At 42.6% G+C, this 27,970-nt stretch overlaps 1 protein-coding gene across 1 annotated transcript in view; it reads left to right on the top strand.

Moving 5' to 3' along the window:
- Positions 1-27,970, top strand: part of PKD1L1 (polycystin 1 like 1, transient receptor potential channel interacting) — an 808,959-nt gene that overhangs the window by 425,670 nt on the left and 355,319 nt on the right. The window contains exons 39-43 of the mRNA XM_073676922.1: positions 17,457-17,649; positions 19,865-19,948; positions 21,422-21,629; positions 24,409-24,515; positions 24,695-24,911. Of these exons, the coding sequence (XP_073533023.1) occupies positions 17,457-17,649; positions 19,865-19,948; positions 21,422-21,629; positions 24,409-24,515; positions 24,695-24,911 (809 nt within the window). The remainder of the gene's footprint in view (positions 1-17,456; positions 17,650-19,864; positions 19,949-21,421; positions 21,630-24,408; positions 24,516-24,694; positions 24,912-27,970) is intronic.

Here is a 27,970-nt window from a genome sequence, read left to right on the forward strand (position 1 = left end):
TCAAAAGTTTGGGGTCATTTAGAAATGTCATTATTTTTGAAAGAAAGGCACATTTTCTTTCAATGAACCTAACATTAAATGAATCAGAAATACACTCTATACATTGTTAATGTGGTAAATGACTATTCTAGCTGCAAACGTCTTGTTTTTATTGCAATATCTACATAGGTGTATAGAGGCCCATTTCCAACAACCACCACTCCAGTGTTTTAATGGTACATTGTGTTTGCTAACTGTGTAAGAAGGCTAATGGATGTTTAGAAAACCCTAGAAAACTCTTGCACAAGTATGTTAGCTCAGCTGAAAACGGTTTGGCTGATTTGAGAAGCTATAAAATTGACCTTCCTTTGAGCTAGTTGCGAACCTGGAGCATTACATTTGTTTGTTCTATGAAACGCTCAAAATGGCCAGAAAAAGAGAACTTTCATGTGAAACTGGACAGTCTATTCTTGTTTTTAGAAATGAAGGCTATTCCATGCGAGAACTTGCCAAGAAACTGAAGATTTCCTTCAAAGGTGTGCACAAACAGGCTCTAACCAGAGTAGAAAGAGAAGTGGGAGGCCCCGCTGCACAACTGTGCAACAAGACAAGTACATTAGAGTCTCTAGTTTGAGAAATCGACGCCTCACAGCTTCTCAACTGGCAGCTTCATTAAATAGTACGCTCAAAATGCCAGTGTCAACGTCTTCAGTGAAGAGGCAACTCTGGGATGCTGGCCTTCAGGGCAAAGTGGAAAAGAAAAAGCCATATCTGAGACTGGCTAATAAAAGGAAAAGATTAATATGGGCAAAAGAACACAGACATTGGACAGAGGAAGATTGGAAAAAAGTTTTATGGACAGGCGAATCCAAGTTTGAAGTGTTTGGATCACACAGAAGAACATTTGTGAGATGCAGAACAACTGAAAAGATGCTGGAAGAGTGCCTGATGCCATCTGTCAAGCATGGTGGAGGTAATGTGATGGTCTGGGGTTGCTTTGGTGCTGGTAAAGTGGGAGATTTGTACATGGTAAATTGGATTTTGAATAAGGAAGGCTATCACTCCATTTTGCAACGCCATGCCATACCCTGTGGACTGCGCTTGATTGGAGCCAATTTCATCCTACAACAGGACAATGACCCAAAGCACACCTCCAAATTATGCATGAACTATTTAGGGAAGAAGCAGGCAGCTGGTATTCTATCTGTAATGGAGTGGCCAGCCCAGCAACCAGATCTCAACCCCATTGAGCTATTGTGGGAGCAGCTTGACCGTACGGTACGCAAAAAGTGGCCATCAAACTAATCCAACTTGTGAGAGGGGCCTCAGGAAGCATAGGGTGACATTTCTGAAGATTACCTCAGCAAATTAACAGCTAGAACGCCAAAGGTCTGCAGTGCTGTAATTGCTGCAAAGGGAGAATTCTTTGACAAAAGCAAAGTTTGAAGGAGAAAATTATTCTTTCTAATAAAAATCATTATTTCTAACCTTGTCAATGTCTGGACTATATTTTCTAATCATTTTGCAACTCAAAATTTTCTGGGTGACCGCAAACTTTTGAACAGTAGTGTGTGTATGTATATATATATATACATATATATATACACACATACACCCTATAGGACCTGAACAGTTGGGTATTTAGCTTAATGGCATCTTCTTCTGACTAGTTTCCCACCTCTTTTGGTCATTCGGGGGTTTATCAGGGAATTCCTTCAATCAGGACAAGAAAAGGAGACCATATTGCATCCCATAGACATCCATAGTAGTATAATGCACCCCATAAACATCCATAGTAGTATAATGGATCCTCATAGTCATCCACAGTAGTATAATGCACCCCATAGTCATCCACAGTAGTAAAATACACTCCCATAGTCATCCATAGCAGTATAATGCACCCCCATAGACATCCACAGTAGTATAATTCACCCCATAGACATCCACAGTAGTATAATGCACCCCATAGACATCCACAGTAGTATAATGCACCCCCATAGACATCCACAGTAGTATAATGCATCCCATAGACATCCAGAGAAGTATAATGCACCCCATAGACATCCACAGTAGTATTATTCACACCATAGATATCCACAGTAGTATAATGCATCCCATAGACATCCACAATAGTATAATACACCCCATAGACAGTAGTTTAAAGCCCCCCATAAACATCCATATTAGTATAATGCATCTCATTGACATGCATAGTAGTATAATGCACCCCATAGACATCCACAGTACTATAATGCATCCCATAGACAGCCAGAGTAGTATAATGCACCCCATAGACGTCCATAGTAGTATTATGCACACCATCGATATCCACAGTAGTATAATGCATTCCATAGACAGTAGTTTAAAGCACCCAATAAACATCGATACTAGCATAATGCACCCCATAGACATCCAGAGTAGTATAATGCACCCCATAGACATCCACAGTAGTATAATGCATCCCATAGACATCCACAGTAGTATAATGCACCCCATAGACATCCAGAGTAGTATAATCCACCCCATAGACATCCACAGTAGTGTAATGCACCTCATAGACATCCACAGTAATGTAATGCACCCTATAGACATCCACAGTAGTGTAATGCACCCCTTAGACATCCATAGTAGTATAATGCACCCCTATAGTCTTCCATAGTAGTATAATGCACCCCATAGACATCCACAGTAGTATAATGCACCCCATATTTCAATAAATAAATAAATACTCACCATTCCTTTGCTGCCACGCTGAGTGCTTCCTTGTAAAGCCAGCAGGAATCAGCATGCGACAGGAGCGTGACATCATTGCTATGCGCGTGAGTCACTTCAGCTTTTGAACAGATGTGCCCGTGCTGTGTCTACTGGGTCCTGCTCTGGCTGACGTCATGTCACAGGGCAGGCTCAGCATCACTTAAACAGCCTGCGGCCATGGGCCGCGGCGGTGACAATTTAAACATGCGGCTGCGGCAGTGGCAAACACATGTAATTGCAAATTATACTGGGGGCAATTCATTGGGCCCCCTGGAGCCTCGGGCCCCGGGTGGTAGCCAGATTGCCCTTATTATGATTCGCCTATGACTGCAGATCTTGATTAGATGCAACTGCCTAGCTTTTTACTAATAATCAGGGCCTGTGCTCGTTAGGAGTGTCAGTCTGCTGGATGGAGCAGAATAGAGTGTGATGCTGGTGAGTGTCCAGCCAAAATGTGAGCTGCAGCTGAGAGAGAGACAAGCCAGAGTCGCTGTCTGAATGAAGACTGCACAGGTCAACTTGTAAAGCTGAGCAGTCTGCTTTTGGGAGCTGCATAGAACCATTTGGAAGCTGCAACCTGTTCAGTGTGAACTGTGTCTGTAGTTGAATACCTTATTTTTCAGACTATAAGACGCACCGGACCATAAGACACACCCAAGTTTTATAGGTGGAAAATAGGGAAAAAACTTTTTGAAGCAAAAAATGTGGTAAAATATTTTTGATGAGTGAAAATGTTTGTCTGGCACCATTTGCTTCCGGATTGGAAAATGAGTGGTGCTGTTATCCTGCCAGCAAGCCTACCAAGACACCTGCATGATCGCTACCAATCATGCATCTGTCCTGCCAGGTATCTGTAGAAGTGATGTCCTCAACACTGCTCACCTCCCAATGCGGAGGTACCGTAAACAGCACTGAACAAACACTTTATAGAGAATGTGACAACTGATACATTATGCCTGATCCACGAGCAACATGTATCAGACACTGGATGTACGACCTAAGGCAGATACGGTATGTTTCCCTCTGAAATGCTGGGGTAGGGGAAAACATACCGTAATTTGGCTTCTCCTCTCCTCCTGTCAATGACTGACAAGTCTCTTCCTGTACATGCACGCAGGAAGAAAATTGTAACTCAATGGAAGCAGATGTGGAGAAGCCATTGTGGACCCACCCGTCTGACTAGTCTCCAGTGCGGCTCGGTCCCTGTGGCTTTTAAAGTACTGTACTGTATGTTTTTCTTTGAAATCCGAAAAACATACGTGGCTGAAGTCATACAGCCAGTAACTAATACATGCTGCCCGAGCATGTGCATCAGGTTCTGGCTGTATGACTTCAGCCACGTACAGTATGTCGTCTTTAAGATCCCATAGGTACCATTAATGTCATGTGGTTGCTCCGAGGAGAACTATAACTCCTAGCATGTCCTGCAGCTCCTATGGCATGCTGGGAGTTATAGTTCACCACGGTGGTATAGTGTTTTACCATATGTGCTTTTTTTAACTTAAACTACAGGGTATGTAGCTGTTAAAATGCTTACTGTGGTGTGGGGAGGCGGCAGCGATGGAGCGGCAGGAAGAGAAATCACACAGCGATGGAGCAGCAGGAAGTGAGATCACACAGCGATGGAGCGGCAGGAAGAGAGATCACACAGCGATGGAGCACGGTCACACAGAAGGGATCAGCGGTGCCGCCATGAATTCACAAAAGCCACATTAGACACTGACAGGAGGAAGTGTACGGTCTCCGGTCCAGATCACTTGCTGCTGCCACCTCACCACACCAGAGTAAGCATTATAACAGCCACATCCTTTTTTCCCCCAAATTTGGAGGGGGTGCGTCTTATAGTCCGAAAAATACGGTACTTCTTTTTCTCCCTGGAAGCTGCTGGAGCTCAGGCTGAAGATCCCAAGTCTGGTAGATTCATGCCTCTTCTGTTTATGAAGTTTGCTCTGGGATAAATTACTGTAATCTATTCGGATGAACCCTCACTAACACATGTGCCCTGCTAAATGAAGTGCTAATTTGCTTTAATACCTTTGTGCCCAGGAGATTTTGAATCCCTTGGAGTTTTTATGCAATAAAACTGCACTTGTTTGGACCAAACTGCATTGCCTGTGTGAATGCTACCTAATGTCTACTTGAGAGAATGAATATATATACAGTATAGACCAAAAGTTTGGACACACCTTCTCATTTAAAGATTTTTCTGTATTTTCTTGACTATGGAAATTGTACATTCACACTGAAGGCATCAAAACTATGAATTAACACATATGGAATTAAATACTTAACAAAAAAAGTGTGAAACAACTGAAAATATGTCTTATATACCAGGTTCTTCAAAGTAGCCACGTTTTGCTTTGATGACTGCTTTGCACACTCTTGGCATTCTCTTGATGAGCTTCAAGAGGTAGTCACCGGAAATGGTTCTCACTTCACAGGTGTGCCCTGTCAGGTTTAATAAGTGGGATTTCTTACTTTATAAATGGGGTTGGGACCATCAGTTGTGTTGTGCAGAAGTCTGGTGGATACACAGTAGATAGTCCTACTGAATAGACTGTTAGAATTTGTATTATGGCTAGAAAAAATCAGCTAAGTAAAGAAAAACGAGTGGCCATCATTACTTTAAGAAATGAAGGTCAGTCAGTACAAAAAATTGGGAAAACTTTGAAAGTGTCCCCAAGTGCAGTTGCAAAAACCATCAAGTGCTACAAAGAAACTGGCTCACATGAGGACCGCCCCAGGAAAGGAAGACCAAGAGTCACCTCTGCTTCTGAGGATAAGTTTATCCGAGTCACCAGCCTCAGAAATCGCAGGTTAACAGCAGCTCAGATTAGAGACCAGGTCAATGGTGCACAGAGTTCTAGCAGCAGACACATCTCTACAACAACTGTTAAGAGGAGACTTTGTTCAGCAGGCCTTCACGGTAAAATAGCTGCTAGGAAACCACTGCTAAGGACAGGCAACAAGCAGATTATGATAAGGCACAGCTATATCATTGAGCTGTGGGCTCTAGGAGACAAGCATTACTGCCTATATGATTGCACTATATCATGCAGGAGATAGAGCACTAAGCTTTACAATATTGTTTATATATTTATCTCTTGTGATATACTACTGCTCCTCTCCATCTATCCCTATCGAGTCCCATGCATTCTGATAAACGCAGGATTGATTGATCGATTCTCTACCTCTATGTGTCCCTGCTGCTTTTCGGTATTTCCATTCTTTTGTACACACATCCCTTGCACTTGCAGACTTTTAAATGTGTATTTTTTGTATCAATAAAGTTGTTATATTTTTGTACCAACCGTTAGGACTTCATTTCCCTTTTTTCTATTCTATGCGTTTGAAGTGGTTGTTTCAGTGAAACCCATCTGCAATTTTTTGTAGAGGTCTGTCCACTGAATATGTTTCTGAGACTTGTGGTTCTAACTAGAGATGAGCGGTGTTCGACTAGAACTGTTCGCCAATCTCAAATTCGAGCTGTTTTGGGCGGTGTTCGAGTTGTTCGACGAACCCGAACGATTTGCAAAAAATTCGGCTGTTCGAGGTTATGTTCGATAACTGTTCGTGCACCAAAAGTGTGTCCTGCATGTCTGGCGCTATTTAGAGCACCAATCATGCAGGGATTGTCTGCCACTCACTGTAATGCCACAGCCATGGTGGTTGTGGCATTACAGTGATTGCCCAAATCGATGGGAACAGTGCCAACAGTGAAACATGAAAAGCCGGCAATTCAGCAGCGGCGTATACCGGTACCCGACAATTTAGAACCGAAAGAATAGAGCTTCACACATAGATTAGATAGATATAAACATGTCAGCCACATATATATGAAGTACAGTGAAAGTGCTGCTTACTGTACTTGTCATTTAGCGTAAAGGATTTATCAAAAAAAATAATAGTGTTTTCATGCACCGTCTCTTTAAAAAAGCCGGCCGGCAATTCAGCAGCGGTACCCGACAATTTAGAATAGAAGGAATAGAGAATCACACATAGATTAGATAGATAGAAACATGTCAGTCACATATATATGAAATACAGTGACAGTGTTGATTACTGTACTTGTCATTTAGTGTAAAGGATTTATCAAAAAAAATAATAGTGTTTTCATGCACCGTCTCTTTAAGAAAGCCGGCCGGCAATTCAGCATCTGTACCCGACAATTTATAACAGACAGAATAGAGCTTCACACATAGATTAGATAGATAGAAACATGTCAGTCACATATATATGAAGTACAGTGATAGTGTTGGTTACTGTACTTGTCATTTAGTATTAAAATAAAGGATTTATTATTAAAAAAATTGGCGTGGGGTTCCCCTTAATTTTAGGCTCTAGCGGAGGTTAAGCAGACGGCTGGGGCAGATGTTTGAAGCCTGGGAAGGGGGTAATACCCACGGAGCTTCCCAGGCTACTAATATCAGCCCCCAGCTGAATACATAGCCTTTACTAGCTATTAAAATGGGGGACCCCCCCAAAAAAATGACGTGGGGTCCCCCCTAATTTAATAGCTAGCAAAGGCTAGGCAGACAGCTGGGGGCTGATATTAATAGCCCAGGAAGGGAGCCATGAATATTGGCCCCCTCCCAGGCTAGAAACACCAGCCGTCAGCCGCCCCAGAAATGGCGCATTCAAAGGATGCGCCAATTCTGGCACTTAGCCAAGCTCTTCCACGCTGCCCTGGTGCGGTGGCAGGGGGTAATAGGGCTGGGGTTGATGTCAGCTTATAATGCCAGCTGACATCAAGCCCAGGTTAGTAATGGAGAGGCGTCTATAAGACACCCCCATTACTAACCCCTAGTGTTGAGCGATACCTTCCGATATCAGGAAATATCATATCGGATTGGATCGGGCCGATACCCAAAAAGTATCGGATATCGCCGATTCCGATACCGGAAACCAATGCAAGTCAATGGGACACAAATATCGGAATGAAAATAAACCCTTTCTTTCCTTGTAGGTTAATTCTACATGAAGTAAAACAACTAAGAATAATGTAGAATGACATGAAAAGCCGGCAATTCATCAGCGGCATTCACCGGTACCCGACAATTTACAACAGAAAGAATAGAGCTTCACACATAGATTAGGTAGATAGAACCATGTCAGTCACATATATATGAAGTACTGTGACAGTGTTGCTTACTGTACTTGTCATTTAGTGTAAAGGATTTATTTAAAAAAATATTAGTGTTTTCATGCACCGTCTCTTTAAGAAAGCCGGCCGGCAATTCAGCAGCGGTACCCGACAATTTATAACAGACAGAATAGAGCTTCACACATAGATTAGATAGATAGAAACATGTCAGTCACATATATATGAAGTACAGTAATAGTGTTGATTACTGTACTTGTCATTTAGTGTTAAAATAAAGGATTTATTTAAAAAAAAAATGGCGTGGGGTTCCCCTTAATTTTAGGCTCTAGCGGAGGTTAAGCAGACAGCTGGGGCAAATGTTTGAAGCCTGGGAAGGGGGTAATACCCACGGAGCTTCCCAGGCTACTAATATCAGCCCCCAGCTGAATACCTAGCCTTTACTAGCTATCAAAATGGGGGAACCCCCCCAAAAAAATAACGTGGGGTCCCCCCTAATTTAATAGCTAGCACAGGCTAGGCAGACAGCTGGGGGCTGATATTAATAGCCCAGGAAGGGTGCCATGAATATTGGCCCCCTCCCAGGCTAGAAACACCAGCCGTCAGCCGCCCCAGAAATGGCGCATCCATAGGATGCGCCAATTCTGGCACTTAGCCTCGCTCTTCCCACTGCCCTGTAGCGGTGGCAGTGGGGTAATAGGGCTGGGGTTGATGTCAGCTTATAATGCCAGATGACATCAAGCCCAGGTTAGTAATGGAGAGGCGTCTACAAGACACCCCCATTACTAACCCCATAGTCAAAGTTAAAGAAAAACACAAACACCCAGAATAAAGTCCTTTAATTGAAATAAACACACAATTCTTTATTGTTCTAAATTAAACCATACTTACCATCACGCCCATTCCAGCTGAAGCCAACGATCTCCTGCAATAAAAGAAAAATAATAAAGCAACCTCATCCTTACCTTTCCATGGTTCCCAGGACAGCTTCAGCTCTGCTACATCGAGATGACAGGCTGGACCGCAGCAGAACGCTGCCATCCAGCCTGTCATCCCGCACACACTGAGAAGCGCAGGCATGCTTGCGCTCCTCAGTGTCTCTCTGTGACGTCATCCAGATGAGCCGAGTTCATGTCCAATGAACTCAGCTCACCTCATGCACGTCACTGACAGCGTGGGAAAATTCTCCTGCACTCAGCGCTTCAGCGTGAGAATTCTCCCACGCTGTCAGTGACATACATGAGGTGAGGTCATGTCCAATGAACTCAGGTCACCTCATGCACGTCACTGACAGCGTGGGAAAATTCTCACGCTGAAGTGCTGAGTGCAGGAGAATTTTCCCACGCTGTCAGTGACGTACATGAGGTGAGCTGAGTTCATTGGACATGACCTCGGCTCATCTGGATGCCGTCACAGCCAGACACTGAGGAGTGGAAGTATGCCTGCGCTTCTCAGTGTCTGCGGGATGACAGGATGGATGGCAGCGTTCTGCTGCGGTCCAGCCTGTCATCTCGATGTAGCAGAGCTGAAGCTGTCGTGGGAGCCATGGAAAGGTAAGGATGATGTTGCTTTATTATTTTACTTTTATTGCAGGAGATCGTTGGCTTCAGCTGGAATGGGCGTGATGGTAAGTATGGTTTAATTTAGAACAATAAAGAATTGTGTGTTTATTTCAATTAAAGGACTTTATTCTGGGTGTTGTGTTTTTTTAAATACTTTACTAGAAATTCATGGTGGTCATGTCTAATATTGGCGTGACCCCATGAATTTCGGGCTTAGGGCCAGCTGATAATGCCAAGCTGGCCTTAACCCCTTTATTACCCAGTGAGCCACCGCACCAGGGCCCTGGATGAGTTGGGTACAGCGCCAGAAGATGGCGCTTCTATGAACGCGCCATTTTCTGGGGCGGCTGCGGACTGCAATTTGCAGCGGGGGTGGCCCAGAAAGCTTGGGTCTCCCTGCGTTGCGGATTCCAGCCCCCAGCTGCCTAGTTGTATCTGGCTGGGCACAAAAATAGGGCGAAGCCCCACGCATTTTTTTTTTAAATTATTTCATGAAATTCATGGAATAATTAAGAAAAAAAGGGCTTCCCTATATTGTTGTGTCCGGCTAGGTACAAATAGGCAGCTGGTGGTTGGGGGCAGCCCGTTCCTGCCTGCTGTACCTGACTGGACACAAATATAGGGCGAAGCCCCACATAATTTTTTTTAATTATTTCATGAATTTCCTGAAATAATTAAAAAAAAATTGACGTGGGGCTTTGCACTATATTTGGGTCCAGCCAGGTACAGCAGGCAGGAACGGGCTGCCCCCAACCACCAGCTGCCTATTTGTACCTGGTTGGACACAACAATATAGGGAAGCCCTTTTTTTCTTAATTATTCCATGAATTTCATGAAATAATTAAAAAAAACAAAACGTGGAGCTTCTCCCTATTTTTGTGTCCAGCCAGGTACAACTAGACAGCTGGGGGATGGAATCTGCAGCGCAGGGAGGCCCAAGCTTTCTGCCCCCCCGCTGAAAATTGCAGTCTGCAGCCGCCCCGGAAAATGGCGCGTTCATAGAAGCTGGATGCTGTACCTGGCTGGCATACAAAAATATGGCGAAGCCCACGTCAAAAGTTTTGGGAAAAATTAATTAAAAAATAAATAATAATTTAGGGACTGCATCTTTATTAACTCCTCAAATGTCATTTAGTGTTAAAATAAAGGATTTATTTAAAAAAAAAATGGCGTGGGATCCCCCATAATTTTAGTCTCTAGCGGAGGTTAAGCAGACGGCTGGGGCAGATGTTTGAAGCCTGGGAAGGGGGTAAAACCCACGGAGCTTCCCAGGCTACTAATATCAGCCCCCAGCTGAATACCTAGCCTTTACTAGCTATTAAAATGGGGGACCCCCCCCAAAAAAATGACGTGGGGTCCCCCCTATTTTAATAGCTAGCAAAGGCTAGGCAGACAGCTGGGGGCTGATATTAATAGCCCAGGAAGGGTGCCATGAATAATGGCCGCCTCCCAGGCTAGAAACACCAGCCGTCAGCCGCCCCAGAAATGGCGCATCCATAGGATGCGCCAATTCTGGCACTTAGCCTTGCTCTTCCACGCTGCCCTGGTGCGGTGGCAGGGGGTAATAGTGGTGGGGTTCATGTCAGCGCCAGCTGCCATGAAGCCCAGGTTAGTAATGATGGGCGTCTATAATACACCCCCATTACTAACCTACAAAGTGTTAAAAAGAAAAAACACACACTACACCCAGAAAAAAATAATTTATTTGAAATAAAACACACAATTTTATTTAATTCTTAGTTTACTAAAAATAATAGTTACCTGTCCACGTTCCTGATCTGATCTCCCATGCACAGCTGTCACATCTGGAGATGGTGACAGCTGTCATGGCTGCTGTAAGCTCACGCTGCCGGGAACACGTCCGCTCCCGGCAGCGGGAGCCACTGACTGAGGTTACCGGAGTGCATTCAGGCAGCGCAGCTCCGGAGACCTCCTTTACGGCAGTGCTGTACCGTGGGAATTTCTCACGATACAGCAGGGCCGTAAAGGAGCTAACCGGAGCAGCGCTGCCTGAACTCCGGTGAACGCTTACGGCCCCGTCATTCTAGCGGCGGCAGCGGTTCAGAGCGGTCACATTCTATGTGGCTGCTCTGAACTGGAGATCTTCGTGGGACACTCGTGGACTACTACGGAGGGGTAAGGATAAGGTTGTGGTTAATTATTTTATATTTTATTACAGGAGATCGATGGCTTCGGGGAATTAGGTGTCTAGGTGAGTATAGGTGTAGTTTTTTATTTTTTACTTTATTTTAGGTGGCGATCGGCGGGGACAGGTAATGTATGAACTAATTTATTGTAGGTAACCACTGGCCACCAATGACATGTATTTAACATTTATTGGGGACACAGTAGGGCAATTTAAATAGCAGGATCAGGCTGATGGGAACTACTGCTCCCATCGAGCTGATCCTGCTGGCAGGAGTGGACGGGGGACAGACATAGGCCGATGGGAGTAGTAGTGTCACATCGGCCTATGTCTGCCTGCACGCACAGACACCGCGCACACCCGCACAAACATCGCACAGACAACCCGCACAGACACCCCGCACACATCGCACAGACACCCCGCACACACACCCCGCACACATCGCACAGACACCGCACACACCCGCACAAACATCGCACAGACACCCCGCACACACACCCCGCACACACACCCCGCACACACACCCCGCACACACATCCCGCACACACACTAATCATGACCGGTCTGGGAGGTGAGGCTGACCTGTGCGGCCGTGGGAAAGTTCATGTGAGTTCATGCAGTCAAGCATGAACTCACATGAACCCTCTGAGGGCAACGCGGCTACTTCAAATGAACAGCTGATCGGCATCACCTGATATCTCAGCTGTTCTTTTGAAATAACCGGCGGGAAAGCCGGCGGTGAAGTCTTTTCACTGCTGGCTTCCCCGCACGGGTCCTTCGCTCCTTGGTGCTGCGCTCCCCGCCCGGTCCTAATTTACGATTGGGATTGGAGGTGGCGAGGGGAGCGGAGGATCGGGGTGGGAGGCTGCGGGGAAGCAGTATGGGGCTGTGTGATTGTTTAAAAGCCGGCGGCTTTATACCGCCCGCCGGCTTTTAAACAATCAGGAGAATTCTCCCCCGCTGGGATGGCATTCTGATGACAGGCTGGATCGCGCTGCCATCCAACTTGTCATCCTTCACAGACACTGCAGAGCGCAGGCATTATGGGAACTTCCGATTCCGGTATCCGATATTGTAAAAGTATCGGAATTAAGTATCGGAATTCCGATACCGCGAATATCGGCCGATACCCGATATTACAGTATCGGAATGCTCAACACTACTAACCCCATAGTCAAAGTTAAAAAAAACACAAACACCCAGAATAAAGTCCTTTAATTGAAATAAAGACACAATTCTTTATTGTTCTAAATTAAACCATACCATCACGCCCATTCCAGCTGAAGCCAACGATCTCCTGTAATAAAAATAAAATAATAAAGCAACCTCATCCTTACCTTTCCATGGTTCCCACGACAGCTTCAGCTCTGCTACATCGAGATGACAGGCTGGACCGCAGCAGAACGCCGCCATCCAGCCTGTCATCCCGCAGACACTGAGAAGAGCAGGCTTGCTTGCGCTCCACATTGTCTCTCTGTGACGGCATAAAGATGAGCCGAGGTCATGTCCAATGAACTCGGCTCACCTCATGCACGTCACTTACAGCGTGGGAGAATTCTCACGCTGAAGCGCTGAGTGCAGGAGAATTTTCCCACGCTGTCAGTGAGGTGCATGAGGTGAGCTGAGTTCATTGGACATGAGCTCACCTCATGCACGTCACTGACAGCGTGAGAGAATTCTCCTGCACTCAGCACTTCAGCGTGAGAATTTTCCCACGCTGTCAGTGACGTGCATGAGGTGAGCCGAGTTCATTGGACATGACCTCGGCTCATCTGGATGCCGTCACAGCGAGACACTGAGGAGCGCAAGCAAGCCTGCGCTTCTCAGTGTCTGCGGGATGACAGGCTGGATGGCAGCGTTCTGCTGCGGCCCAGCCTGTTATCTCGATGTAGCAGAGCTGAAGCTGTCGTGGGAACCATGGAAAGGTAAGGATGAGGTTGGTTTATTATTTTTCTTTTATTGCAGGAGATCGTTGGCTTCAGCTGGAATGGGCGTGATGGTAAGTATAGTTTAATTTAGAACAATAAAGAATTGTGTGTTTATTTCAATTAAAGGACTTTATTCTGGGTGTTGTGTTTTTTTTAAATACTTTACTAGAAATTCATGGCGGTCATGTCTAATACTGGCGTGACCCCATGAATTTTGGACTTGTGGCCAGCTGATAATACCAAGCTGGCCCTAACCCCTTTATTACCCAGTGAGCCACCGCACCAGGGCCCTGGATGAGTTGGGTACAGCGCCAGAAGATGGCGCTTCTATGAACGCGCCATTTTCCGGGGTGGCTGCGGACTGCAATTTGCAGCGGGGGGGGGGGGGGGGCAGAAAGCTTGGGCCTCCCTGCGCTGCAGATTCCAGCCCCCAGCTGCCTAGTTGTACCTGGCTGGACACAAAAATAGGGCGAAGCCCCACGTATTTTTTTTTTAATTATTTCATGAAATTCATGAAATAATTAAGAAAAAAAGGCCTTCCCTATATTGTTGTGTCCGGCCAGGTACAAATAGGCAGCTGGTGGTTGGGGGCAGCCCGTTCCTGCCTGCTGTACCTGGCTGGACACAAATATAGTGCGAAGCCCCACTTCAATTTTTTTTAATTATTTCATGAAATTCATGAAATAATTAAGAAAAAAAGGGCTTCCCTATATTGTTGTGTCCGGCCAGGTACAAATAGGCAGCTGGTGGTTGGGGGCAGCCCATTCCTGCCTGCTGTACCTGGCTGGACACAAATATAGTGCGAAGCCAGACTTCAATTTTTTTAAATTATTTCAGGAAATTCATGAAATAATTAAAAAAAAATTGACGTGGGGCTTCGCACTATATTTGTGTCCAGTCAGGTACAACTAGGCAGCTGGGGGCTGGAATCCGCAGCGCAGGGAGGCCCAAGCTTTCTGGGCCACCCCCGCTGCAAATTGCAGTCCGCAGCCACCCCGGAAAATGGCGCGTTCATAGAAGCGATGGCGCTGTACCCAACTCATCCAGGGCCCTGATGCGGTGGCTCACTGGGTAATAAAGGGGTTAGGGCCAGCTTGGCATTATCAGCTGGCCCTAAGCCCAAAATTCATGGGGTCACGCCAATATTAGACATGACCACCATGAATTTCTAGTAAAGTATTTAAAAAAAACACAACACCCAGAAAAAAGTCCTTTAATTGAAATAAACACACAATTCTTTATTGTTCTAAATTAAACCATACTTACCGTCACGCCCATTCCAGCTGAAGCCAACGATCTCCTGAAATAAAAGAAAAATAATAAAGCAACATCATCCTTACCTTTCCATGGTTCCCATGACAGCTTCAGCTCTGCTACATCGAGATGACAGGCTGGACCGCAGCAGAACGCTGCCATCCAGCCTGTCATCCCGCAGACACTGAGAAGCGCAGGCTTGCTTGCGCTCCACAGTGTCTCTCTGTGAGGGCATCCAGATGAGCCGAGTTAATGTCCAATGAACTCGGCTCACCTCATGCACGTCACTGACAGCGTGGGAAAATTCTCCTGCACTCAGCGCTTCAGCGTGGGAGAATTCTCACACTGAAGCGCTGAGTGCAGGAGAATTCTCCCACGCTGTCAGTGACGTGCAGGAGGGGAGCTGAGTTCATTGGACAGGAGCTCACCTTATGCACGTCACTGACAGCGTGGGAAAATTCTCCTGCACTCAGCGCTTCAGCGTGGGAGAATTCTCACGCTGAAGCGCTGAGTGCAGGAGAATTCTCCCACGCTGTCAGTGACGTGCAGGAGGTGAGCTGAGTTCATTGGACATGAGCTCACCTTATGCACGTCACTGACAGCGTGGGAGAATTCTCCTGCACTCAGCGCTTCAGCGTGAGAATTTTCCCACGCTGTCAGTGACGTGCATGAGGTGCGCCGAGTTCATTGGACATGAACTCGTCTCATCTTTATGCCGTCACAGCCAGACACTGCAGAGCGCAAGCATGCCTGCGCTTCTCAGTGTCTGCGGGATGACAGGCTGGATGGCAGCGTTCTGCTGCGGTCCAGCCTGTCATCTCGATGTAGCAGAGCTGAAGCTGTCGTGGGAACCATGGAAAGGTAAGGATGATGTTGCTTTATTATTTTTCTTTTATTGCAGGAGATCGTTGGCTTCAGCTGGAATGGGCGTGATGGTAAGTTTGGTTTAATTTAGAACAATAAAGGATTGTGTCTTTATTTCAATTAAAGGACTTTATTCTAGGTGTTTGTGTTTTCTTTTAACTTTGACTATGGGGTTAGTAATGGGGGTGTCTTATAGACGCCTCTCCATTACTAACCTGGGCTTGATGTCAGCTAGCATTATAAGCTGACATCAACCCCAGCCCTATTACCCCCTGCCACCGCTACAGGGCAGCGTGGAAGAGCGAGGCTAAGTGCCAGAATTGGCGCATCCTATGAATGCGCCATTTCTGGGGCGGCTGACGGCTGGTGTTTCTAGCCTGGGAGGGGGCCAATATTCATGGCTCCCTTCCTGGGCTATTAATATCAGCCCCCAGCTGTCTGCCTAGCCTTTGCTAGCTATTAAATTAGGGGGGACCCCACGTCATTTTTTTTGGGGGGGTCCCCCATTTTAATAGCTAGTAAAGGCTATGTATTCAGCTGGGGGCTCATATTAGTAGCCTGGGAAGCTCCGTGGGTATTGTAGCCTGGGAAGCTCCGTGGGTATTACCCCTTCCCAGGCTTCAAACATCTGCCCCAGCTGTCTGCTTAACCTCCGCTAGAGACTAAAGTTAAGGGGAACCCCACGCCAATTTTTTTTAATAATAAATCCTTTATTTTAATGCTAAATGACAAGTACAGTAACCAACACTATCACTGTACTTCATATATATGTGACTGACATGTTTCTCTCTATCTAATCTATGTGTGAAGCTCTATTCTGTCTGTTATAAATTGTCGGGTACAGATGCTGAATTGCCGGCCGGCTTTTTTAAAGAGACGGTGCATGAAAACACTATTATTTTTTTTAATAAATCCTTTACACTAAATGACAAGTACAGTAAGCAACATTGTCACTGTACTTCATATATATGTGACTGACATGTTTCTATCTATCTAATCTATGTGTGAAGCTCTATTCTGTCTGTTATAAATTGTCGGGTACAGATGCTGAATTGCCGGCCGGCTTTTTTAAAGAGACAGTGCATGAAAACACTATTATATTTTTTAATAAATCCTTTACACTAAATGACAAGTACAGTAAGCAACACTGTCACTGTACTTCATATATATGTGACTGACATGTTTCTATCTATCTAATCTATGTGTGAGGCTCTATTCCTTCTTGTCTAAATTGTCGGGTACCGGTGTATGCCGCTGCTGAATTGCCGGCCGACTTTTTTAAAGAAAGCGTCTTCTGAGCAGTTTGTCAGCTTTTGGACACCTTTGAAGGTGTTTTCTATGTGTTTCTATGTGTTTTTGTTTGCCTGCCATTGGTTTTAACGGTGTTCGACGGTGTTCTAAGGTGTTCGACGAACAGTTCGACGAACAGTTCCTCGAACATCCCGGTGTTCGACGAACCGTACCAAACTTGAACACTACGGGGGTGGCTCAACACTAGTTCTAACCCCTACCTATTTAGGCTTGAACCTGTGGCACAGTGGGTCCACTAATCCACTTACGCCACCATTGGGCGTAACAGATGCATTGCTAGATCTCCTGGTGGAGTTGCAGTTCCTCAACTCCTGTTGCCCTGGAGAGCCTTTACTCTGGTTTCTACTGGAGATCACACTTTGGGAGACTGGGAGGACACCCTGCACATCCTGTAGTATTTTTTGTCATTTAGATCTACCTCTGGGGGAAATCCTTGTACATGGATTTAACGTTTACAGTATTATGTCTGACGTGTTCAACAACCGTGTTAAAAAAGGTTTATGTGTGATACTTCAATATTTATGCATTTATATTGTTTTACTGTTTATCCAATATAGATGCAGAATACAGTTACATGGCTTTGATGGATGCAGATTATAGAAGGCACCCAAAAAATAAATATATTTCCAGTATGATAAATTATACAGTGGATGTACAGTGGACACAGTGCCTCTATTGGCATAATAAACACTGGAACTCAAAAGATTGCACTCCTCAAAAAGGAACCACAGCCACTGCGTTTACTTGCAGGTTTGTGAAAACCCTTGCTGCTCTACTTTACATATTGTAACATTTATTGGCATTTTCTTTGGAAACTTGATCATTTTATTAGGGGATCACTTTAAATTAGATAGCACTACAGTCATGGCCAAAAGTTTTGAGAATGACACCAAAATTATATTTTCACATGATCTGCTGGCCTCTGGTTTTTATTAGTGTTTGTCTGATGTTTATATCACATACAGAAATATAATTGCAATCATATTATGAGTACCAATAGGTTATATTGACAGAATGAGTTAATGCAGCAAGTCAATATTTGCAGTGTTGCCCCTTCTTCTTCAAGACCTCTGTAATTCTCCCTGGCATGCTCTCAATCAACTTTTGGACCAAATCCTGACTGATAGCAGTCCATTCTTGCATAATCAATGCTTGCATTTTGCCAGAATTTGTTGGTTTTTGTTTGTCCACCCGTCTCTTGATGATTGACCACAAGTTCTCAATGGGATTAAGATCTGGGGAGTTTCCAGGCCATGGACCCAAAATCTCTATGTTTTGTTCCGTGAGCCATTTAGTTATCACCTTTTCTTTATGGCAAGGTGCTCCATCATGCTGGAAAAGGCATTGTTGGGCGCCAAACTGCTCTTGGATGGTTGGGAGACGTTGCTCTTGGAGGACATTCTGGTACCATTCTTTATTCATGGCTGTATTTTTAGACAAGACTGTGAGTGAGCCTATTCCCTTGGCTGAGAAGCAACCCCACACATGAATGGTTTCAGGATGCTTTACAGTTGGCATGAGACAAGACTGGTGGTAGCGCTCACCTCTTCTTCTCCGAATAAGCTGTTTTCCAGATGTCCCAAACAATCGAAAAGGGGATTCATCAGAGACAATGACTTTTCCCCAGTCCTCAGCAGTCCACTCCCTGTACCTTTTGCAGAATATCAGTCGGTCCCTGATGTTTTTTCTGGAGAGAAGTGGCTTCTTTGCTGCCCTCCTTGAAACCAGCCCTTGCTCAAAGAGTCTCCGCCTCACAGTGCGTGCAGAAGCACTCACACCAGCCTGCTGCCATTCCTGAGCAAGCTCGGCACTGCTGGCAGTCCGATCCCACAGCTGAAACAGTTTTAAGATACGGTCCTGGCGCTTGCTGGTCTTTCTTGGGCGCCCTGGAGCCTTTTTGACAACAATGGAAGCTCTCTCCTTGAAGTTCTTGATGATGCGATAGATTGTTGACTGAGGTGCAATCTTTGTAGCTGCGATACTCTTCCCTGTTAGGCCATTTTTGTACAGTGCAATGATGGCTGCACGTGTTTCTTTAGAGATAACCATGGTTAACTGAAGAGAAACAATGATACCAAGAACCAGCCTCCTTTTAAAGTGTCCAGTGATGTCATTCTTACTTAATCATGACTGATTGATCGCCAGCCCTGTCCTCATCAACACTCACACCTGTGTTAATGGATCAATCACTAAAACGATGTTAGCTGCTCCTTTAAAGGCAGGACTGCAATGATGTTGAAATGTGTTTTGGGGGTTAAAGTTCATTTTCTGGGCAAATATTGACTTTGCAAGTACAGTAATTGCTGTTAAGCTGATCACTCTTTGACATTCAGGAGTATATGCAAATTGCCATTACAAAAAATGAAGCAGTAAACTTTGGAAAAATTACTATTTGTCTCACTCTCAATACTTTTGGCCATGACTGTATATAGAAAGCATGTAAATACTTGTTAAGTTGTTATTCCCATCTCTGCCTTTTGTGGGAATAAGTTCTAGGTCTTGGCGATCAAAGCTGCGATATAAAAACAACCAGATAAACTGCCCTATGCTGTTTATTTAAAATCCATAGAAATGAATGGATGTTATGCCATCAGCTCTCTTTGCTGTGCATTGCTGTTTCTGTATCATTTCTTTCTTTCTCTGGGAGTTATACAATGTAATGCAGCTGCTCTTTGCTATTTTCATAACCCTGCCTATGGTGGCCAGGATCTAAATTTTCCATTTTAGCTAAGATTATCCATTTGGAAACTCTGTAAATGTCAAGTATTATATTATTTTACTATATATGTTGTAACATTATATTGAAACATTGACTTGGATTTTACTACAAAACTAAAAAGTGATATTGTTAGATTTAGAGAATATTTGTTTGGGGTTATACATATGATAAGCTAAAAATGTGCAAATTTACTGCTTTCAAATTGTGCTAGATTACAATGAAATGACTATTCTTTTATATTTTTAGCTGTACACATCTAGGTTTGTACACCACTGCAAACAGGCAAGTTTTATCTCACCTTCTCATTGAAGATATCTCACAGTTTTTAAGGTAAATATGTATTTAAAATTCATTGAAACTTTTCACAAACTGTAAGCTTATTTTTATTTCCTTTTAAAGGAAAATAGAACACCCAAGATGGAGGATCATTTGTAGTAGCCTCTTACAGAGACGTAGAGTGTGCATATTCCAGTTTGCATTAATTATGTAACGCACCTGAAATGTTATCAAACTCCCTTAATGTAGTTTTGAATACTTTGAGGGTGCATTTTTTAAAATAGGGTCTCATTTGGGGGTGACTTTAAAAGTGAAGTTGTTTCTAAAAAAAAGATAGGTTTTTGTAAATTTTGTTGACACATTTAAAAATGGCTGTTAAACTTTTAACCTTTTTAACATCCTAAAAAAATACTTGAAAGGGAAAGTGACATAAAGTAGACACATTTGAAATTATGTTAAACTATTTTGTGTGCTATGACTATTTGCTTTAGGGGTATAAAAACCAAAATTTAGAAAAATGTTAATTTTTCATCAAATATCCAATATTTACATTACAGAGTTATTACCACTTAGAGTAACACATGTGAGATTTGAAAAATATGGCCTTGTCACAAAGGAGAAAACTGCCTTTGGCTGTAAGGAGTAAATAGATAAATTGCAAGTTGCTCATTTTTATAAGCACTTTCCAATTTTTCCCATTGAAGATGATGAGAATAACCTTTTCAGTTTGTTGGTCCTGATCAGACTAAGGCAGAGTGCTTGTTAATTATGTTAAAGGGGTTGTCTAGGGTTGTGGATAAAGTCTGCAGTCAACCTATGTGAATGCAGACTTGTGAATTCTACAGTGCTGGTGCTAGGAGCAGGCAGGCACGTGACCTCAAGTATGCGATTTCCATACATGCGGTCACGTACCAACTAGACGTGCAAGTAAATTGAGCGAGGCTGGAAATGTCTAGTTGGAATGTGGCCGGAAGTATGCAAATCACATACTTGGGGTCACATAATCAGTCCTAGAGGAGAAAGAAGTGGATTTCTCTGATAGGTTATGCTACAAAAGTTGCTTATTTTCACTTGTACTATTGAATAATGAAATAAAAATTAAAACGGCGGTTACTCCTTAAACCCATAACAAAGTTAATACATATATATTTCCTACATATGTATTTAATTGTATAGAATAATGGCACTTTAGAAAAAATACAGCCTGGCTCATGCACAAAGAAAACAAGATCTCATATAGTAAAACTTACGGTATATGAAAAAAAAATTGAGCTGTTACAACTATGAATGATTGAACTAGAAAATCATCTGATTGCCTAATCATGTGCATCACAAAAAAATGTCTTTTTGTATATACATGTTATACAGTATGTATGTGCCTATTTTATATATGCTTGTGTATATGTATACTAAATCTCCGCCAAAGTGCAGCAAATATATAAAGACACAGTGATAGAAAAATAAAGACTTCACATGCTGGAAAAAATGCATGAATAGGAATTAATACTTGTATTTCCTTTATTGTAGCACAACGACAAATCTAGTCCCACCCATCATTGTTGTAATTTGCACTCTGCTCTACATTTTGCTAATGTTTTTTGGTAAAATGAAGGACCAACATGAAGACCAAAAAGATGGCATTGTGTTTCTTCAGGATAATTCTCCAAAAGACCAACAACAATATGCTATTATGGTTGATGTGGGTTTCCGATCAAGACCAAAAACCACAGCTAAGGTAACACGATATTGAAACTAAAGTACTACAGTATTAGTATGTATAATTAAAGGGAGAGTATAAGATGCTTTTGGCCTATTAAACCAATCACAATACCATTTTAGGGGACATAAACACATTTACCAACTTACCTTTGTGACTGTTGTCAGAGTTGTAATTGTTAAAAAAACAAACCTTGAACACTATTAGTCAATGGACACAGTGGGAAGAGTCAATGGTTTAAAAAACAACTTAGATGCTTTATTAGAGGAAAATAATATAAATGATTATGTAAATGCATAAAATTCTTCAGGAGGGAAAAATGTGCTCTTTTAGAGAAATTTGGTTCATGCATTATGATTGTACCTGTACCCCTCTCCATTTATCCTTTCCCAACCCCCAGTTGGACTGGATGGACATGTGTTATTTTTCAACTGTATAATGCAAATGTGTTTCTACAGTGGGGAAAATAAGTATTTGACATACTGCCAATTTTGCAAATTTTCCCACCTACAAAGAATGGAGAGGTCTGTAATTTTTTATCATAGGTACACTTCAACTGTAAAAGACGAAATCTAAAAAAAATCCAGAAAATCACATTGTATGATTTTTACATAATTAATTTGCATTTTATTGAATCAAAAAAGTATTTGATACAGTAGAAAAACAGAACTTAATATTTTGTACAGAAACTTTTGTTTGCAATTACAGTGGTCAGCTGTTTCCTGTATTTCTTAACCAAGTTTGCTCAGGGGAGCAGCAGGGATTTTGGCCCTCTCCTCCATACAGATCTTCTCCAGATCTTTCAGGTTTTCAGGGCTGTCGCTGGGCAAAATTAAGTTTCAGCTATCTCGAAAGATTTTCTATTGGGTTCAGGTCTGGAGACTGGCTAGGCCACTCCAGAACAATGAAATGCTTCTTATGGAGCCACTCCTTAGTAGCCCTGGCTGTGTGTTTCGGGTCATTGTCATGCTGGAAGAATCAGCCATAACCCATCTTCAATTTTCTTTTTGAAAGAAGGAGGTTGTTGGCCAAAATCTCACGATACATGACCCAATCCATCCTCCCTTCAATACAGTGCAGTCATCCTGTCCCCTGTCCCCTTTTCAGAAAAGCACTGCCAAAGAATGATGTTTCCCCCCACTATGCTGCATGGTTTGGATGTTGTTCTTGGGGTTGTACTCATCCTTCTTCTTCCTCCAAACACGGTGAGTGGAGTTGATACCAAAAATTTCTATTTTGGTCTCATCGGACCACATGACCTTCTCCTATGCCTCCACTGGATCATTCAGATGGTCATTGGTGAACTTCAAACGGGCCTGGACATGTGCTGGCATGAGCAGGGGGACCTTGCGTGCCCTGTAGGTTATTAATTCATGATGGCGTAGTATGTTACTAACAGTAATGTTTGAGACCGTGGTCCCAGCTCTCTTCAGGTCATTGACCTGGTGCTCCCATGTAGTTATGAGCTGATCCCTGACCTTTCTCAGAATGATCCTTTCCCCACGAGGCGAGCTGTTGCATGGAACCCCAGACCGAGGAAGATAGATTGACAGTCATCTTGTGCTTCTTCCATTTTTTGATAATTGCGCATACAATTATTGCCTTCTCAACAAGCTGTTTGGCTATTGTCCTGTAGCCCATCCCAGCCTTGTGCAGGTCTACAATTTTGTCCCTGGTGTCCTTGTTGGAGATGTTGAAGTGTGATTGATTGAGTGTGTGGACAGGTGTCTTTTATACAGGTAACGAGTTCAAACAGGTGAAATTAATACAGCTGGTTGGTAGGTGATCAAATATTTATTTCATGCAATAAAATGCTGTTTAATTATTTAAAAATCATACAATGTGATTTTCTGTTTTTTATTTTAAGTTTCTGTCTCGCACAGTTGAAGTGTACCTATGATAAAAATTACAGACCTCTCCATTCTTTGTAGGTGGGAAAACTTGCAAAATAGTCAATCATCAAAGTATCAAACACTTATTTCCCCACTGTATGTAATAATAGCGCTCAGCAGATCAGGCAAAATCCAAATTCCCCTGTTCGTGCAAATTTTCCAGGAACTTTGATTTGCGGAAAAGTTATTTTCTGCAAATTTAATGTATTTAATGTCTGTTTAATGTCTGTTAGTATGCTATTATGCTGTGGAGTGTCTCCAGACCCAAGTGCATAAAAAGCCATAGTATGTACAAACTAAAAAAAATCCTTATACTCACCTTACTGCTCATCTCTCTGGACCCTCTGCTCCTCACCATTATTCGTCTGGTCCTCATCGCATCTTCTGATCCCCGTCCCAATTCCCTTGCTCTGCACAAGTTTCCAAAAGGCACAATGTCGTGACGTCTTGATGTATGCCCCGACCTTGCGTGCTTCTGCACAAAATATCCCAGGCCTTATCAAAGTACTCGTGGCAGTGATCAGAAGATACAATGAGGACCAGTCGGGTGATGGTGAAGAGCGGAGGGGCCGGAGAGGTGAGCAGTAAGGTGAATATGACAATTTTTGTTATATTTTTTAGCCTTTAGATTTTTTTATGGTTCAGAAAAATGCAGCTATTTTGCTGAATCCACACAGAAGTGAATTGCAAAAAATACATGTATTGGCGAATGCAGATATTTGTAAAATTCGAGTAGAATTCAATGGCACTCTAATATATTTGCTCATATATATAATGTATTATACATTGCAGGATAACAATATAGTATGCAATTATTTCACACATATTTGACTTGTTCTTTATTTTATATTATACCTCTGAATTAACATATAGTTAGGAATGCCTAATCAATAATCTTTTTATAGGTACACATTATTCTACATGGGGAGGATGGTGTTTCTGAAACACGAGAGCTGTATTGTCCACACAAGCCTCTGTTTGAAAGAAATTCACGACACACATTTATAATGAGGTAAATTAATATGTAGAATCATTTACCATTACTGCAATCTGGTACCTACTACAAATGGATTGCTACATAGAAAAAAAATCGTATTCATTTTATTACTGTTAATTAGCAGAAGAATTGAATATGCATTTACAGTAAACTGTATAGTTTTTTACTAGCAAGTAATGTTTATTTTTTCCCAGTGTACCAGAAAGTCTTGGGCCGCTGTGGAAGATTCACATTTGGCATAACAACAGTGGTAATTCCCCAAGCTTGTACCTTAGCCATGTGATTGTCAAAGACCTGCAAAGTGGAACCAGTTGGTTTTTCTATGCGGAATGTTGGCTGGCCATTGATGAGGGAGATGGAAAAGTTGAGCGTGAATTGACATCTGTAGGACATGGATTAGGTTTCAGAAGGGTAAGCACTGTAGTCATTCAGAAATACAAATAAGAGGTCCTTCTCTTAGGCCACTGTTTTTCAAACAAAACAGATGAGCTCCATGTATATGAGTAAGATGAGTATTTAGCATTGGTTATGACTTTGGGTTATGAAAATATGCAACAAATGGTTGTAGTTAAAAGTTACACCAAGTAATATGGACATGTGCAAATAATGTCTCAAGTCACCTGCAGATAACATATAGTGGTATTATAAAGAAGAACTAAGGGGGAAACATTATAATAAAATGTTTATAGTTTTTTCTTTTTACATTTTTTATGAGGTAGCCTTCTGCCTCTAGTGTACGTCACTGTTTATCAGAGAAAGTGCCTTAAAAATAATATGTAGTTTCTGAGCTGAAATGGGTCATATCCATGTGAGGCAATGTGGTCGACTTTTTGTAAGGACGCCAAACTGCTCGTGACTTGGAAGACATGCCTACCTTTTACAGATGGTTTGCAATTATCAAAATAGTGATGGGCTGGATAAATGTACAGTTTAGCTGGAATGGCATTCTATACAATTAATTCTAAAGTGGAAAACTTGCCCTCATTGAAAATTAGTGATCCAACTTAAGGTAAATAATATTCAATTGAATGAAGTCTCTGACTTAACAATTTTACCTGTATTATAAGTCTTCTCATAACCCAGTTTCTACATAACATTTACATTTATACTCTACTCCCTACAGGATATTAAATGGAACTTGTCAGTCAATTCATGCATGCTGCTAAAACCGCAGGTAGCATAGCATGAAAGACTGCATGATTACAGCTATGTATGTTTGTTCTGTAATTCTCTGAAATGCTACAGTTTGAAGAACTGGCCAGTAGTGATGATCAAGCATGCTCGTTGCTCGAGATTTATGAGCATGCTCAGGCGAGCACCTATTATCTTCAGCGTGCTTGGGCGTTAAGTTTTCGTCGCTCCCTGAACATGATTTGCCACTGTTTGACAGCTTTAATACATGTGAGGAATGCCTGTTTTTCCAGCGCTTCTCACATGTATTAAAGCTGTCAAACAGTCGCAAATCATGTTCACGGAGCGACGAATACTTAAAGCCCGAGCACGCTGAAGATAATAGGTGCTCGCCCGAGCATGCTCATAAATCTCGAGCAACGAGCATTCTCGATCATCACTACTGAGAACATAGGCAGAGACAAGATTAGTCCAGTGTGACCCCCAGCCGGTTTCTTTCTTCACCGCTCCTTGTGATTGACAGGTCTCTCCCTGTGACTAGTCTCATCACTAGCTATGGCTCCTGGTCAGATCTTTAACCCCTTGACGACCTTGGGATTTTCTGTTATTGCATTGTTGTTTTTTGCTCCTCTTCTTCTCAGAGCCATAACTTTTTATTCTTACGTCAATTTGGCCATGTGAGAGTTTGTTTTTTGTGGGATGAGTTGTATTTTTGAACGCCACCATTGATTTCATCATATAGTGTAGCCGAAATGCAAAAAGAGTGCAATTCCATTATTGTTTTTTGCTGTTTTTATTACCATGTTCGCTAATGCTAAAACTGACCTGCCGTTACTATTCTTCAGGTCATTATGAGTTCGCAGATACCAAACATGTATAGGTTCTTTTTTATTTAAGTGTTGGAAAAAAAGTTTGTAAAAAAAAAAAAGAAAAAAGAGGCGCCATTTTCTGAGACCTGTAGGTCTCCATTTTTCGGGATCTGGGGCTGGGTGAGGGCTTATTTTTTGTGCGTCGAGCTGAAGTTTTTATTGATTCCATGTTGGGGTAGATACAATGTTTTGATCACCTGTTGTTGCATTTTATTGCACTTTTGCGGCAACCAATAAACTGTAATTATGGCGTTTTTATTTTTTTCTATTTACGCCGTTTACCAATCGGATTAATTGTTTTTATATTTTAATAGATCGGGCATTTCTGGACGCAACAATACCAAATATGTGTATTTTTTATTTTTATTATTTTATTTTGAATGGGGCAAAAGGGGGGTGATTTGAACTTTTTATATTTTTTTTCTTTTTTTCGTATTTTTAAAAACATGTTTGTTCGACCTTTTACTTGATTCAATTGTCTCCTTAGAAGACTTGAAGCTGCGATCTTCCGATCGCTTGTGCTACATGTAGCAGGGCCTGCTATGTATAGCAAAAATCATCAACATCTGCAATGAGAAGCAAGGGGTCCTTTGCCGTGCCCCGGTTGTCATGCCAACCCATCGGAGCACAGCAATCAGGTGACAAGGGCGCCGATGAGTAGAGGTTGTGATGCACTTCCTGTAAGCATGCGTTAAACGCCGCTGTCAGAGATTGACAGCGGCATTTAACATGCTAACAGCCACAGGTGGATCGCGATTCCACCCTAGGCTGTTAGGGGCACATGACAGCTGATCAAATCAACTGTCATGTACCGGAAAAGATGCAGGCTCAGCGCCGGAGCCCACATCAAATGCCGGGACATGATCTATGACATACCTATACTTCGTAGGTCGAACCCCCGAAGCCTGTTTTCATCTTCCTGACCAGGCCAAATTTTACAATATTGACCAGTGTCACTTTATGTGGTAATAACTCTAGAACGCTTCAACGTATCCCAGTGATTCTGAGATTATTTTTTGTGACACATGTACTTTATCTTATTGGTAAATTTAGGTAGATATTTTTTGTGTCTATTTGTGATAATATTGGAATTTTGGCAAAATTTAGAAAATTTTACAATTTTCAAACTTTTTATACCCTTAAACCAGGTAGTTACATCATAAAAAATAGTTAATAAATAACATTTACCACATGTTTACTTTTGCATCATTTTTTAAACTATTTTTTTTGTTAGGAAGATAGAAGGGTTAAAACTAATCAGCAATTTCTCATTTTTTGAACAAAGTTTACCAAACCAATTATTTTAGGGACCACATCACATTTGAAGTGACTTTGTGGGGTTTATATGGCAAAAAAATACCCAAACGTGACACCATTCTAAAAACTGCACCCCTCAAGGTGCTCAAAACCACATTCAAGAAGTTTATTAACCCTTCAGGTGCTTCCCAGGAATTAAAGTAATATGGAAGG

Source organism: Phyllobates terribilis, unplaced genomic scaffold, assembly GCF_046119375.1.
Source record: "Phyllobates terribilis strain yellow unplaced genomic scaffold, ASM4611937v1 Scaffold_4__5_contigs__length_816908805, whole genome shotgun sequence".
Lineage (NCBI taxonomy): Eukaryota > Metazoa > Chordata > Amphibia > Anura > Dendrobatidae > Phyllobates > Phyllobates terribilis.